The sequence below is a fragment of the Odocoileus virginianus genome, chromosome 31 (assembly GCF_023699985.2).
Source record: "Odocoileus virginianus isolate 20LAN1187 ecotype Illinois chromosome 31, Ovbor_1.2, whole genome shotgun sequence".
Lineage (NCBI taxonomy): Eukaryota > Metazoa > Chordata > Mammalia > Artiodactyla > Cervidae > Odocoileus > Odocoileus virginianus.
In genome coordinates this window covers 25,593,421-25,608,531 of record NC_069704.1, presented here as the reverse complement: position 1 = coordinate 25,608,531, position 15,111 = coordinate 25,593,421, and the positions used below count along the sequence as shown (strand labels likewise).

The 15,111-nt window shown below is 39.6% G+C and overlaps 1 protein-coding gene across 6 annotated transcripts in view; it reads left to right on the top strand.

Annotated features, from left to right (window-relative positions):
* The window catches only part of ZNF169 (zinc finger protein 169), a 47,614-nt gene extending 36,508 nt beyond the window's left edge, over positions 1 to 11,106 (top strand). For 5 of the 6 annotated variants that reach the window (XM_070459428.1, XM_070459424.1, XM_070459425.1 and 2 more), the window contains one exon: positions 9,082 to 11,106. In XM_070459428.1, coding sequence (XP_070315529.1) covers positions 9,082 to 10,631 — 1,550 coding nt within the window. In that variant the 3' untranslated portion in view covers positions 10,632 to 11,106. The remainder of the gene's footprint in view (positions 1 to 9,081) is intronic. The other variant, XM_070459427.1, reaches the window with a different exon arrangement.
* Positions 11,107 to 15,111: the final 4,005 nt, after the last annotated feature.

Genomic DNA, 15,111 nt, shown 5'->3' with positions numbered 1-15,111 from the left:
GCTATCCATACAAATTGTTGTATGTACTAATATTTCATTCCTTTTATTGATGAGTAGTAGTCCATGGTAAAGAATGTATCAATACTACAGTTTGTTAAACCATTCAAGAACATTTGAGTTCTTTATATTTTTGGCTATTAAGAATAAAGTTGCTGTGGACATTTGTGTGTAGGTTTTTGTGTGAATGTATGGTTTTTGTTTCTGGCATAAATGCCCAGAAGTGCACGTTGCTAACCTATATGGTCAATATAGGTTTAGTTTTATAATAAAATGCCATACTCAATTTCCAGAATGGTTATACCATTTTATATTCCCATTAGCAGTGTTTTGAGTGATCCAGTTTTCTGCATTTGTGTCAGGATTTGGTGTTAACACTATATATATATATATATATATATATTTTTTTTTTTTTTTTTTTTAAATTTTAGCCATTCTATCAGATATCTAGCAGTATCTCCTTAGTTTGTGGGAGTAAGAAGTTTAGTACAAGCAGTTCTTCTCTGAGGAGAGCTGAGTAGCTCAGCGTATCTGAGTAAGTTCACTGTAGCAAGGCTTTACTCTTCTTGCAAAGAGACTTGCATTCTCCCCATGGGTAGATTAAGAGCTTATGAGGACCTGTTCATAGGTGGCTGTTGCTGTCATTTTGTGAGGTCTTCCTGGCATGTCCTTCAGTTCAGTTCAGTAGCTCAGTCGTGTCCGACTCTTTGTGACCCCATGAATCGCAGCATGCCAGGCATCCCTGTCCATCACCAATTCCCGGAGTTTACTCAAACTCATGTCCATCGAGTCGGTGGTGCCATCCAACCATCTCATCCTCTGTCGTCCCCTTCTCCTGCCCCCAATCCCTCCCAGCATCAGGGTCTTTTCCAGTGAGTCAACTCTTCGCATGAGGTGGCCAAAGTATTGGAGTTTCAGCTTCAAAATCAGACCTACCAATGAACACCCAGGACTGATCTCCTTTAGGATGGACTGGTTGGATCTCCTTGCAGTCCAAGGGACTGTCAAGAGTCTTCTCCAACACCACAGTTCAAAAGCATCAATTCTTCGGTGCTCAGCTTTCTTCGACAGTCCAACTCTCACATCCATACATGACCATTGGAAAAACCATAGCCTTGACTAGACAGACCTTTGTTGGCAAAGTAATGTCTCTGCTTTTTAATATGCTATCTAGGTTGGTTATAACTTTCCTTCCAAAGAGTAATCATCTTTTAATTTCATGGCTGCAATCCCCATCTGCAGTGATTTTGGAGCCCCCCAAAATTAAGCCTGACACTGTTTCCACTGTTTCTCCGTCTATTTGCCATGAAGTGATGGGACCAGATGCCATGATCTTAGTTTTCTGAATGTTGAGTTTTAAGCCAACTTTTTCAGTATCCTCTTTCACCTTCATCAAGAGGCTCTTTAGTTCTTCTTCACTTTCTGCCATAAGGGTGGTATCATCTGCATATCTGAGGTTATTGATATTTCTCCTGGCAATCTTGATTCCAGCTTGTGATTCTTCCAGCCCAGCATTTCTCATGATGTACTCTCCATATAAGTTAAATAAGCAGGGTGACAATATACAGCCTTGATGTACTCCTTTTCCTATTTGGAACCAGTCTGTTGTTCCATGTCCAGTTCTAACTGTTGGTTGCTTCCTGACCTGCATATAGGTTTCTCAAGAGGCAGGTCAGGTGGTCTGGTATTCCCATCTCTTTCAGAATTTTCCACAGTTTATTGTGACCCACACAGGCAAAGGCTTTGGCATAGTCAATAAAGCGGAAATAGATATTTTTAACATCCACTTATTCTCCTCAGACAATTATTTTCCCTGAGTGGTTGGCAGGTTTGAGTGTGTCTTAAGATCTAATCTAATCTGATCACCAAGTGGTTCTGGCAAAGACAATCTAATAAGTGGTGAGAGGAAAGACATAGTTTCTTCCTAGGTTAGCTCATACTGGTGGTGGACAGGCAGGGACCTATAGACTTAGGTACAGGATGTCCACTTGAGCATCTTTGGACACTGCAGTTTTTAAAAGGGCCAACTTCTGATAGTTCATTTCAGCTTGGTGGGCACCATGAAAGTTGATTGGCCCCAGGAATAATGGGTAGCATGAATATCATTAACTAGAGTTTGTTTCTTTTAAGGTAGAATTTATTTACTGGAAATGCAATATTTTAAGTATACTAGTCTGTGAATTCAAACAGTGCATATATCTCTATAACACAAACTTTACCAAAATGCAGATTACTGTTATCCAGATAGTGCCCTTGTGGCCCATCCCAGTGAACCTCTGCTCCCACCCCTCAGAGGTACCACTGTTTTTCTGATTCTGTTTCACCATAGATTGGTTTTGTCTGCTGTACAATTTTGCATAAAGGGAATCATACAATACTTTCTTTTTTTTGTGTAAGGCTTCTTTGACTCAGTATATTTTTTAAGCATCATCCATGATGTGGCATACATCAGTAGTCTGTTCTTTCTTTAACATCAAATAATGTACCATCATATGAATATATACATGACTGTTTATTCATTCTTCTTGAGAGTCACCTTGATGGCTTCCAGTTTTAAGCTGTTTTGAAAAAGCTGCTGTTAATATTCTTATGGTAATTTTTTGCTTGGTTTCAACAAACCTTTGTTTTCCGTTTTCTTTGGATACATACCTAGGATGTATTAGTTTCCTAGGGTTGATTTAATAAATTACTACAAACTGAGAAGCTTAAAAAAAGAAACTTATTTTTCACAGTTCAAAATCAACCTGTTGGTGGGGTTGGTTCTTTCTGGAGGTTCTGAAAGGAAGTCTGTTCTGTGCCTCTCTCTTCACTTCTGGTGGTTGCTAGCAAGCCTTAGTGTTCCTTGGCTTATAGCTGCATCACTCTAATCTCTGCCTCTGTGGTTATACAGCCTTCTTCTTTCTAAGTGTCTGTGTATCCAGATCTCCCTCTCCTTGTAAGGATACCAGTCATTGGATCAAAACTCAGTCTAATTGAAGTATAACCTCATCTTAACTTGATAACATCTGCAAAGACTCTTTCAAAATAAGGCCACATTCATATGTTCCAGGTTGACATTCATTTTGGTGGGATACTATTTAGTTCAGTACACTGAGTCATAGGGTAACTGTACATGTAGTTTTATAAGAAATGACTAGACCTTTTCCAAAGTGGTTGTACAATATCTCATTTCCATGATCAATAAACATGTGAGAGTTCTTGTCACTTCACATCCTCCCCAACAGTTTTCCTTTTATCTTTGGTGATGGATATGTAGAGTTATCTCATAGGGGGCTTCCATTTTGCTCATGGTTAATGACGTTGAGTCCTTCCATGTGCTTTTTGATCTTTTATATATATCATATACTTTGTGAAGTATACATTCAAATATTTCTCCCAGTTTTTCTGCATTGATTTTTATAATTAAATTTATTTGTTTTAATTACAAATTAATTATTTGTAATTAAATTAAAGGATAATTGCTGTACAATATTGTGTTGATTTCTGCCAAACATCAACATGAATCAGCCATTGATATACCCGTGTCCCCTCTCTTGAACCTCCCTCTCACCTCCCTCCCCATCTCACCCCTTTAGGTTGTTAACAGTGCTCCATTTTGAGTTCCCTGAATCACATAACAAATTCCCATTGGCTATCTATTTTACATATGGTAATGTATTTGTTTCCATGTTACTCTCTCCATACATTCCACCTCTCCTTACCGCCCCCTACCACCTGCATAATTTTTCATTATTGAGTTTTATGAATTCTTTACTAATCCTTGATACCAGTCCATTGTCATTTGTACATTTTGCAAATATCCTCTCAGTCTGAAGCTTTTGTGTTCATTTTCTTAACAATAACCTTTCATATTTTAATACTGAGGAAGTCTTTTCTTAAATTTTTTTTGTCATCTGTATTTTCTTTTAAATGCTGTTTAGTTTTAGCTGCTTTTATACTTAGATCTACAGTTCATCTTGAATTAATTTTTGTATATGGTGTGAGACAGGAATCAAGGTCTTGTTTTTTTTTTTTTTCCCGTGTGGATACACAGTGGCTCTAGCCCTATTTGTTGAAAATTCTTGTATTTCTCTCATTGGATTGCTTTGTTGAATATCTAATCACTGGCTAAGATTAGGCTTATTTATACTGTCTGTTCTATTCCTTTGATTAGTATGTCTGTCCTTAAACCAAACCATACTGTCTGTGCTACTGTAGGATCACTGAAAATCTTGAAGTCAGGTAGTGTAAGTCTTCTCCTTTTTTATTTTTTTTTCCCCAGGGTTGCTTTGGATAGTCCTCTGCATTTCCACTTAAATTTTAGGATCAGTTTCTCATTTGAAAAAAGAAAGAAAAAAAAGAAGACCTGGGTAGTGTTTATTTTGAGATTTTACTGTATCTATAGATAACTTGAGGTAGAAATTACATCTTACCAATATCAGCTCTTACAAGCCACTACCTAAATCTTTTCAAATTCATCTAAGCAAAATAAACATTTGTGAGATGCAGTTGAAGCAGAGTTTAGAAGGAAATTTATAGCCTTAAGTGCTTATTTTAGGAAAGGTCTATGATCAGTGACTTAAGAAGCTAGAAAAAGAACAAAGTAAATGCAAAGTGAGTGCAAGGAATGGAATAAAGAAAATAAGAGCAAAAATCTGTGAAATATAACACTATTAGCAGAAAAATTTGCCAAGAAAATGTTGAATGTCTGAAAAGAAAATGATATATTGTAAATAATGAAATTTAAAAATAAATGTTAAAATAAGTAAATTAAAAAAAGAAAATGATATATTGCTACTAAATTATATATTGCTGCATAGACTAGTCAAGAGAAAAAGAAGACATAAATAATTCAAGAGTGAAGGGGAAGTTACTACATATTCTTGATACTTTAAAAGGATACTAAGGGGATATTATGAACAAGTTTCTACTAACAAGTTTAACACTTTATATGAAATGAATGAATTTTTGAAAAATACTACGGATACAGGATGGGACAAAATCTGAATATAGTACATTTTTTTAAGTAATTAAGTTGGTGGTGGATCCCCGAACCTGCACAAGTGATAAAAACATTCCATATTTTAAAAGAATTACACACCATGCCCAAATGGAATTTATTCTACATATGCAAAGCTCAGCATTAGAAACTCTGTACTATAGATTAGTCAATTTATATATCCTCTGATAGAAGCTTTCTTTCCAGCTCTCTTCCTTTCTTTTTAAGTCCTCAGCAAAGTCACATTTGTCATCCATATTTCTACCAGCAGTGTCTTCTTGCTTTTTCTAGTATGTACCTCAACTATTTCAGCCTCTAACTGTCACCTAGTTCCAAAGCCACTTCTACAAATTTTAGGTATTGGCTATAGCAGCATCCCACTTTTTGGTATCAAGATCAGTATTAGGGTTATTGAGTAACAGAACCATTTGGATGTATGTGTACACACACACACATACACACATACACGCACACACACACTCCTCTTTCACCCTGATCAAGAGGCTCTTTAGGGCCTCTTCACTTTCTGCCATTAGAGTGGTGTCATCTGCATATCTGAGGTTGTTGATATTTCCTCTGGCAGTCTGGATTACATCTTGTTGAGTCATCCAGTCCAGCATTTTGCATGATGTCCTCTGCATGTAAGTTAAATAAGCAGGGTGACAATATACAGTCTTGACGCATTGCTTTCTCAATTTTGAACCAGTCTGTTGTTCCATGTCTGGTTCTGACTCTTGCTTCTTGACCTACATACAGGTTTCTTAGGAGACAGGTAAGGTGGTCTGGTATTCCCATCTTTTTAAGAGTTTCCACAGTTCGTTTTGATCCACACAGTCAGAGGCTTTAATGTAGTCAATGAAGCAGAGTAGATATTTTTTTGGAATTCCCTTGCTCTTTCTATGATCCAACAGATGTTGGCAATTTGATCTCTGATTCCTCTGCCTTTTCTAAGTCCAGCTTGTACATCTGGAAGTTCTTGGTTCATGTACTGCTGAAGCCTAACTTGAAGGATTTTGAGCATTACCTTGGGAGAGGGTCAGTCTTTTGTTCTACTCAGGCCTTTCAACTGCTTTACTCAGTCTTCCTATTTAAGTGTTAAAGTCTTCCAGAAACACCCAGCTGCTGCTGCTGCTGCTGCTAAGTTGCTTCAATCGTGTCCGACTCTGTGCAACCCCATAGAAGCCCAGAATAGTGTTTAAATGTTTGGGCAACCTGTGGCCAGAGCAGTTAATGCATAAAATTAACTGTCACATATTTTAATATTTATTTTATATTGTCTTAAAATCATGGAGATGGAATATTATGAAAGTTGTCTGGTTTCCAGGGATTAATTCAGATTCTTATCAAAAGTGTTCCCTTTTTTCAAATATGGACCAAGTCTTAAAATTCTTTTGATTGTTAAAAGCAGTGAATGCACAGCATTCTTTCTTCTATTGTAATCCAGTACCTGTGGCATCTGTTTAACTCACTGGTATAATTTTATTCCTTACAATTACAGCTGCAGAAGGAAAAATTTCTTTAAGAAGCCATTAGGCATGGATTTTTTTTCTGTTTCCTTTGGGATGTTTGTTGTACATCCCAAGATGGACAGTTGTTGAAATACTTATTGGTCTGAAAAATTAATTGGCATGAGAGTAGCTGTAGGTTATAAAAGAGTTTATAAACTGATCATTTTTTTTATATCTTGGAAACTTTCGTGATTATCTAAAAAGAATTACCTTGGCAAAATTTTATTTCTTCTTTTATTGAGGAACTTGCATGCTTAAAGCCACAGTGAACATTGTAACTCTTAATCATTTTTAGTTAAAATTTGTCACATTACCAGATAGGCACAAAAATTTTGATGAATGAACAGCCTTAGTAGAGACTAAGGCTCCCATAAGGACAGTGTTAACTGTATTTAAATCAGTCACTGTATTTAATACAAAAGACACTGGACAGTATACCTGTAATGGAGTAGTTTACCACTGGCCTTAGACTTTATGCCCAGCTGGAAGCAAAACAGCTCAAGGAGAAGGCAGTGGCTGCTTTCCTCTTCCCATTGCAGACAGATCATAGACAAGGAGACAATAATGCAATACTGAAAGCTCAGCTGTCAGAGCTTTAGAATTACAATGAAATTATTTCTTGGAAACTGCTAGCCAGAAATGTACATGCCTGCCATGAGTTTTGAAAATGTGGACAGCCTAGCTTAACAAAATAAACTCACTCTCGGTTCAATGGGCTGAGCTAAAGACCAACCATGGTGGGACCCCCTGATGGCCAGAACTGTATACAAAGACTGAAAGGATATTCACTTTCACTGGCAGTCCAGTAGGGTCAGTACTTATGAGTGATTGCTGCTGCTGCTGCTGCTAAGTCTCTTCAGTCGTGTCCGACTCTGTGTGACCCCATAGACGGCAGCCCACCAGGCTCCGCCGTCCCTGGAATTCTCCAGGTTAGTCAGGGCTATTTCACAGGATCCTCTAGATTTAGCATCACACACACACACAATGAAGTTTACTGAATAGCTTGCTGAGGAGGAAGTGTAGGGCCTTTTAAGTGTTAGGAAGGGCTTTCATGGTAGCTATTATTGTTAGTATTAAAAGCTGATATCTTAGACAAGACGGAATGAGTAACTTTCTGTAAAAGGGTCAGAAAGTAAATATTTTGGGCTTTGTAGTTTTAATGTTTTTTTTGTTGCAACTACTCACCCTTGCTTTTGTATGTGAAAGCTGCTATAGACACAACATAAAGATTGAATGTGGCTGTGTCCAATAGACTTCTTTACAAAACACGTGATTGGCTGTACTTTGCTGACCAATGTTGTTGATTGTTCGTAAAATACATCTCAGTTTTGATTGGTGAAGAAAGAAACATGTATGTCTGGAAAGGCCTGGTGTACTGAATTTATTTAAGGTTCATGGTATTTTTCATCAGCTTCAGGTGGATAGAAGCAGGATGATAGAACAAGGCATCCAAATTTGATATCTGCAAAAATTACTTTAGGTGGAAAGTTTCCATTTACAACAATTTGTATTGAAAAAAAAAAAAGCAAAGCACTGAGAAGAGCAGGTCTTAGATTGATTGGGGTCATTGGGAGCCAAAATCATTTAAGGGGTTGTAGGCCTAGACTATGTCTTCGTGTTTCACTGCCAAATCCACACACCATGTTAGAGGTCCCAGCACATAATCCTCTAGGAAATACTTGTTTAGGACAGGAAACACCTTTTGGTTCACTTCTCACATGGATCTCTGACCTGTCCTCTATACTGCCTCCATGAGGTAGTTCAGTTCAGTTGCTCAGTCGTGTCCAGCTCTTTGTGACCCCATGGACTGCAGCACGCCAGGCCTCCCTGTCCATCACCAACTCCCGGAGTTTACTCAAACTCATGTCCATTGAGTCAGTGATGCCATCCAACCATGTTATCCTCTGTTGTCCCCCTTCTCCTCCCACCTTCAATCTTTCCCAGCATCAGGATCTTTTCAAATGAGTCAGTTCTTTGCATCAGGTGGCTGAAGTATTGGAGTTTCAGCTTCAACATCAGTCCTTCCAATGAATATTCAGGACTGATTTCTTTTAGGATGGACTGGTTGGATCTCCTTGCTGTCCAAGAGACTCTTAAGAGTCTTCTCCAACACCACAGTTCAAAAGCATCAATTCTTTGCCGCTCAGCTTTCTTTATAGTCCAACTGTAGAGTGATTCCCTTTTTTGACTCCATCTTTTCTTATAGGAAAAGTCCCTAAAGAAATTTGTAATAAGTTATGTATTTTAACTCTCAGTAAAAGCATATGTTTGTAGATATTGTTTACAGTGGTATTAATGACTGTGGCTTGTAGGATAATTGTATTGGGGGCACATGTATAACTCTGATGGCAGTGATTTATAGGGCTAGAGCTGCCTGTGATGCTTTCTTAAAACTCCTTAAGCTGGGCTGATACTTAGAGCTGGCTCATTATGTGGGTTTTGTGTGTTGTAAAAGGTATGCATTAATATGTCACCATGGGTTGGAAGGAAGGTCTTTGAAGGAAGTCTTTGTGTGGGAGCATCTGAGGAATGAGAGCTAGACAAATGTTACCATCCACAAGATACCTTTGGTGATTTTTACTGACACTTTCTCTCCAGCAGAACAAAGAACAGAATTCCAGCCCTGTCTCTCCTGCCTGGTGACTTTTTCCAGTCCACGGATCCTCCATCAATATGTGCTCTGTGGTCACTCCCTTCAGATCTTCCCAGGTTCATCTGCAGAAAGCCACTTCCTACTAGAAGCTCCAAGCTGCTTGAAAGACAAAGTAGAAGATGGAGAGAGAAAAGGCTCTGGCACTGTGTTTGGGAGGCTGCGGCTGAGTGGGACTTCAAGGGCATTTTTCAGCTCATCTCAAGGTCAGCCCGTAGACCTGGGAGGCAATAGCAGTGAAAGAATAGACCAGGGGATGATCTCTGATGAGGCAGATGCAGTATTGACAGAGACAAACATCTCAGAATCTGAAGCAGTCATATGTGAAAACTATAGACTAGGATTTAGCACAAAATCAAGCCTCTTTAGCCTCCAGAAGCATCATGTGTGCCCTGAATGTGGCAGAAACTTCTGCCAGAAGTCAGACCTCGTCAAACACCAGAGGACTCACACGGGAGAGAAGCCGTATAGTTGCAGAGAGTGTGGGCGAGGCTTTGGCCGGAAGTCCTCCCTCACCATACACCAGAGGAAGCACTCAGGGGAAAAGCCCTACATGTGCAGGGAGTGTGGGCGACACTTCAGGTATACATCCTCCTTAACTAACCATAAGAGGATACACTCCGGGGAGAGACCCTTTGTATGTCAGCAGTGTGGGAGAGGCTTCCGCCAGAAGATCGCCCTCATCCTGCACCAGAGGACACACTTGGAAGAGAAGCCCTTTGTGTGTCCAGAGTGCGGAAGAGGCTTTTGCCAGAAGGCATCACTCCTTCAACACCGTAGCTCGCATTCAGATGAGAGGCCCTTCTTGTGCCTGGAGTGTGGGCGTGGCTTCAGGCAGCAGTCACTGCTCCTCAGTCACCAGGTCACACACTCAGGCGAGAAGCCTTATGTCTGTGCTGAGTGTGGGCACAGCTTTCGCCAGAAAGTCACCCTCATCAGACACCAGAGGACACACACAGGGGAGAAGCCTTACCTGTGCTCCGAGTGTGGGCGTGGCTTTAGCCAGAAAGTCTCCCTTATGGGCCACCAGAGGACGCACACAGGTGAGAAGCCTTATGTGTGCTCTGAGTGTGGGCGTGGCTTTGGTCAGAAGGTTACCCTCATCAGACACCAGAGGACGCACACAGGGGAGAAGCCTTTTCCGTGTCCCGAGTGTGGACGTACCTTTGGCTTCAAGTCACTTCTCACCAGACACCAGAGGATACATTCAGGGGAGGAGGCTGATGTGTACGGAGTATGTGAGCAAAGGCTTGGTCCGAAGATCCAACTCACCTCTGACCAGAGGACACACTCAGGAGAAAAGCCATGTGTGTGTGATGAGTGTGGACGTGGCTTTGGCTTCAAGTCAGCCCTCATCAGACACCAGCGAACACATTCAGGAGAGAAGCCATATGTGTGTAGGGAGTGTGGTCGTGGCTTTAGCCAGAAGTCTCACCTCCACAGGCATAGGAAAACCAAGTCTGGCCATCACCTCCTGCCACAGGAGCTGTTCTCTTGACATTTCCTTTCCTTCCCCATGAGTGTCTAGGAGGCAGAAATCACTAGGAAATACTCCACTTCCCTTAAAATGCAGTTGAGAAAAAAAAAGTTGCATTTTTTCAGTGATCATAAGATAGTTGATTTATGGTTTACTTCCTGCACTGGCAATGTGTTTTAATTTGCCAGGGCTGCCATAACAAAATGCCACAGACTTGGTAGCTCAAAGAACAGAAGTTTATTTTCTCATAGTCCTGGAGACTAGAAGTCTGAGATCAATGTGTAGGCAGTTTGGTTGTTATTGAAGTTTTTCCCCTTGGCTTGCAGATGATTGCATTCTTGCTGAGTCCTGAAATGGTCATTTTTTCCCCTGTGTGTGCACTTTCCTGGTAACTCTCTCTCTTCTTTCTGAGGATACCAGCCATACTGGGTTAGGGCGTCACCATATGACCTTGTAAAGGCCCTGTCATCAAATAAAGTCATGACTTTATGTGTTATGTTATGACTTCAATATGTTAATTTGGGGGAACAATTCAGTCTTAACAGCTCAGTCCTCAGGACCCCCTATATTCACATTCTTCAAGTACAAAATACATTCACCCCAAATTAACAGCAGCAAAAGTCTTAGCCCATTTCAAGTTCATCTCTACATTAAAAATCTCACCCAAGTTTCATCTAAGTTGAGTGTGGATGAGACTAGAAGTGCATTTCATCCTTTCCAGCTGTGAACCTGTGAACCAGACAAGTTATTTGCTTCCAAAACACAATGATGGGACAGGCAGAGAGTTCACATTCCCATTCTGAAAGTGGAAAGGATTTATTGGTCCCAAGCAAGTTTAAAACGTTACAAGGCAAATTCTATTAGTTTTTAAGGCATGAGAATGGTCTCTGGTTGTATCATAGTTCTGGAGACTAGAAGCCCTCTGGTCTGGTGGGTGTGGTAGAGGTGTATGTGGCCCACTGAAACCATGGGAGAACCATACTGGCTCCCCAGACTTTTACTGTCTGGGCCTGTTTTGGAAGTGGCAGACCTGCTCGTCTCTTGTTTCACCTTTGGGGTCATTCTCTCCTCTTCTTGATAGATGATGTAGTCAAATAGTTAGCTCTATTCTCCCGTCTTGTAGAATCCTAGAAGTCTAACAGCCTGCCTTCATTTTGTCCCATCTATGTCACCTTTAGTTCTACATCTGAGAAGGTTGATTGCTTCCAAACTCAACTCTTTATTAAACCATGTCTAACTACACTAAAGTATTATTTCCAGAACATGCTTCTCATTTTCTGCAACATAGATATCCATAGGCTGAGAATTTTCCAAATCTCCAAATTCTAGTTCTCAGAATTTTGTTTAATAGTTCCTTCAATTTATCTTTCTACTGTCACGTTTTACTGTATGGAGGGAAAAACCAGGTTGCATGTGTAACACTTTGCTTAGAAATCTCCTTAGCTAAAAATTTGTTGCTTATGTCACAATTTCTACTTTCCACAAAACACTGAAACACAGGCCAGGTTCTTTGCCACTTTATAACAAGGATTGTCTTTCCTGCAATTTCCAGTAATATGTTCCTTATTTCTGCACCAGAATCACTTTTAATGTCCATATTCCTACCAACAGTCTCTTTTAGACAAAAGACTTTTTATAACAAGTGCCTCAAACCTCTTCCAGCTTCTCCCATCACCCAGTTCCAAAGCTATTCCATATTTTCAGATATTACCCTCAGTACCAAAATTGTATTTGTTTGCTAAGACTGGCATTACAATACCAAAGGCTGGAATGACTAAGTGACAGAAATTTATTTTCTCAGTTATGGAGGCTGCAAGTCCATTAAGGTGTTGACAGGGTTGTTTTCTATTTAAGTCTCTCTCCTTGGCTTGCAGATGGCTGCCTTCTTGCTGTGTCATCATGCAGGCTTCTGCACATGTGCTGGAGAGAGAAAGTGAGCTCTGGTATCTCTTACTCTTATAAGGACACCAGCCCAATTGGATAAATACCTCATCCTTTGCCACTCTTTAATCTTAATTACCTCCTTATGAGCCCTATGTCCAAATACTGGAGAGTTAGAGGTTCCCAGCCTGAGATGCTTGCACTGGCACTTCCCATCCTGAGACGCTTTATGCACACTGACCATGGCCAGTGAGGGCTGGGTATTGAGGCTTAGGCTTCAGCAGTCAGACTCCAGGGAGAAGGCTGGGGTTGACTACCTTGAAGACAGTCTGAGGGGGCTAGTACAGGACATTTGAGGAAGTCTAGGAAAAAGCTTGGCCTGCCAGAGAGGCAAGAGATCATTGTTCAGTTTAGTTCAGTCACTCCATTGTGTCTGACTCTTTGTGACCCCCATGGACTGCAGCACACCAGGCTTCCCTGTCCATCACCAACTCCTGGAGCTTGCTCAAACTCATATCCATTGTGTCAGTGATGCCATCCAACCATCTCATCTTCTGTCATCCCCTTCTCCTCCTGCTTTCAATCTTTCCCAGCATCAGGATCTATTCTAATGAGTCAGCTGTTCACATCAGGTGGCCAAAGTATTGGAGAAACATGCAACAAATGAAGGAGCATGGTAAAAGCCCACCAGACCAAACAGATGAAGAGGAAATAGGCAGTCTACCTGAGAAAGAATTCAAAGTAATGATAGTAAAGATGATCCAAAGTCTTGGTATTAAAATGGAGACACAGTTATGGATTGAAGAGATACAAGACATGTTTAGTAAGGACCTAGAAGAAATAACAGATAATCAGCAATGAACAACAAAATGACTGAAATAAGAAAATACATTAGAGGGAACCAATAGTGGAATGTGGCAGAAGAATGGTTAAGTGACCTGGAAGATAGAATGATGGAAATAACTGAAACAGAATAGAATAAAGAAAAAAAAAATTAAAAAAATGAGGACAGTCTCAGAGACCTCTGGGACATTAAGTACACCAATATTCAAATTATAGGGGTCCCAAAAGGAGAGAAAAAGGGTATGAGAAAATATTTGAGGAGATTAGAGTTGAAAATTTATCTAACATAAGGAAGGAAACAGCCAGCTTAAGTCCAGGTAACCCAGAGAGTCCTATAAAGGGTATACCCAAGGAGACACATGCCAAGACACATATTAATCAAACTAACAAAAATTAAATGCAACATTGTTAAAAATCAGCAAGGGAAAGAAAAAAATAGCATATTAGGGAATGCCCACAAGGTTAATAGCTGATATTTCAGCAGAAACTATTCAAGGCAAAAGGGGTATACTTAGAGTGATGAAATGAAAATACCTGCAACCAAGATTACCCAGCAAGGATTTCATTTAGATTTGACGGAGAAATCAAAAGCTTTACAGACAATCAAAAATTAAGAGAATTCAGCACCACAAAACCAGTTTTACAACAAATGCTAGAGGAACTTCTCTGGACAGGACACATAATAGAAAAGACTTACAAAAACACAAAACAATAAAGTAAATGCTAATAGGATCATACATGTCAAGAATTAAACATAAATGGATTAAATGTTCCAACCAAAAGACACAGACTGGCTGAATGAATAGAAAAACAAGACTCCTATATATGCTGTCTACAAGAGACCCATTTCAGAGCTAGGGACCCATGCAGACTAAAAGTGAGGGACTGGAAGAAGATATTCCATGCAAATGGAAGTCAAAAAAAGAGGAGAGTAGCAATACTCAGATAAAATTGACTTTAAAATAAAGGTCATTACAAAAGATAATGAAGGACACTACATAGTGATCAAGGGATCAGTACAAGAAGAAGATATAACAGTTATATATGCACAGGAGGACCTCAAATGCTAGCAGGGGAATGCTAAAAGGGGAAATTGACAGTAACACAATCATAGTGGGGGATTTTAACACCCTACTCACAGTAATGGACAGATCATCCAGACAGAAAATTAATAAGGAAACACAAGCCTTAAATGACACATTGATCCAGGGGACCTAATTGGTGTTTTCAGTATATTCCATCCAAAAACTGTAGAATACATTTTTTTCTCAAATACACATTGAACATTCTCCAAGATAGATTACATCTTGGGTCACAAATCAAGCCTTGGTAAATTTAAGAAAATTGAAATTGTATCAAGCATTTTTTTCTGACCACAACAATATAAGATTAGATAGCAATAATAGGGGGGGGAAGACTTTGAAAAACACAAACATATGGAGGCTAGACAATACACTTCTAAATAAGTGGTCACTGAAGAATTCAAAGAGGAAATTAAAAAAATACTGAGAAACAAATGACAATGAAAACATTACAACTCAAAACCTAAGGGATTCAGTAAAAGCAGTGCTAAGAGGGATGTTTAAGCAATAAAAGCCTACCTCAGAAAATGAGAAAAATATCAAATAGACAACCTAACTTTATACCTAAAGCAACTAGAAAAACAACGACAATGAAACCCTAAAGCAACTAGGAAAAGAAGAGAAAAAAAACCCCCAAAGTTAGCATCAGGAAAGAAATCTTAAATATCAGAGCAGCAGTTTTAAGTGTTAAAAGT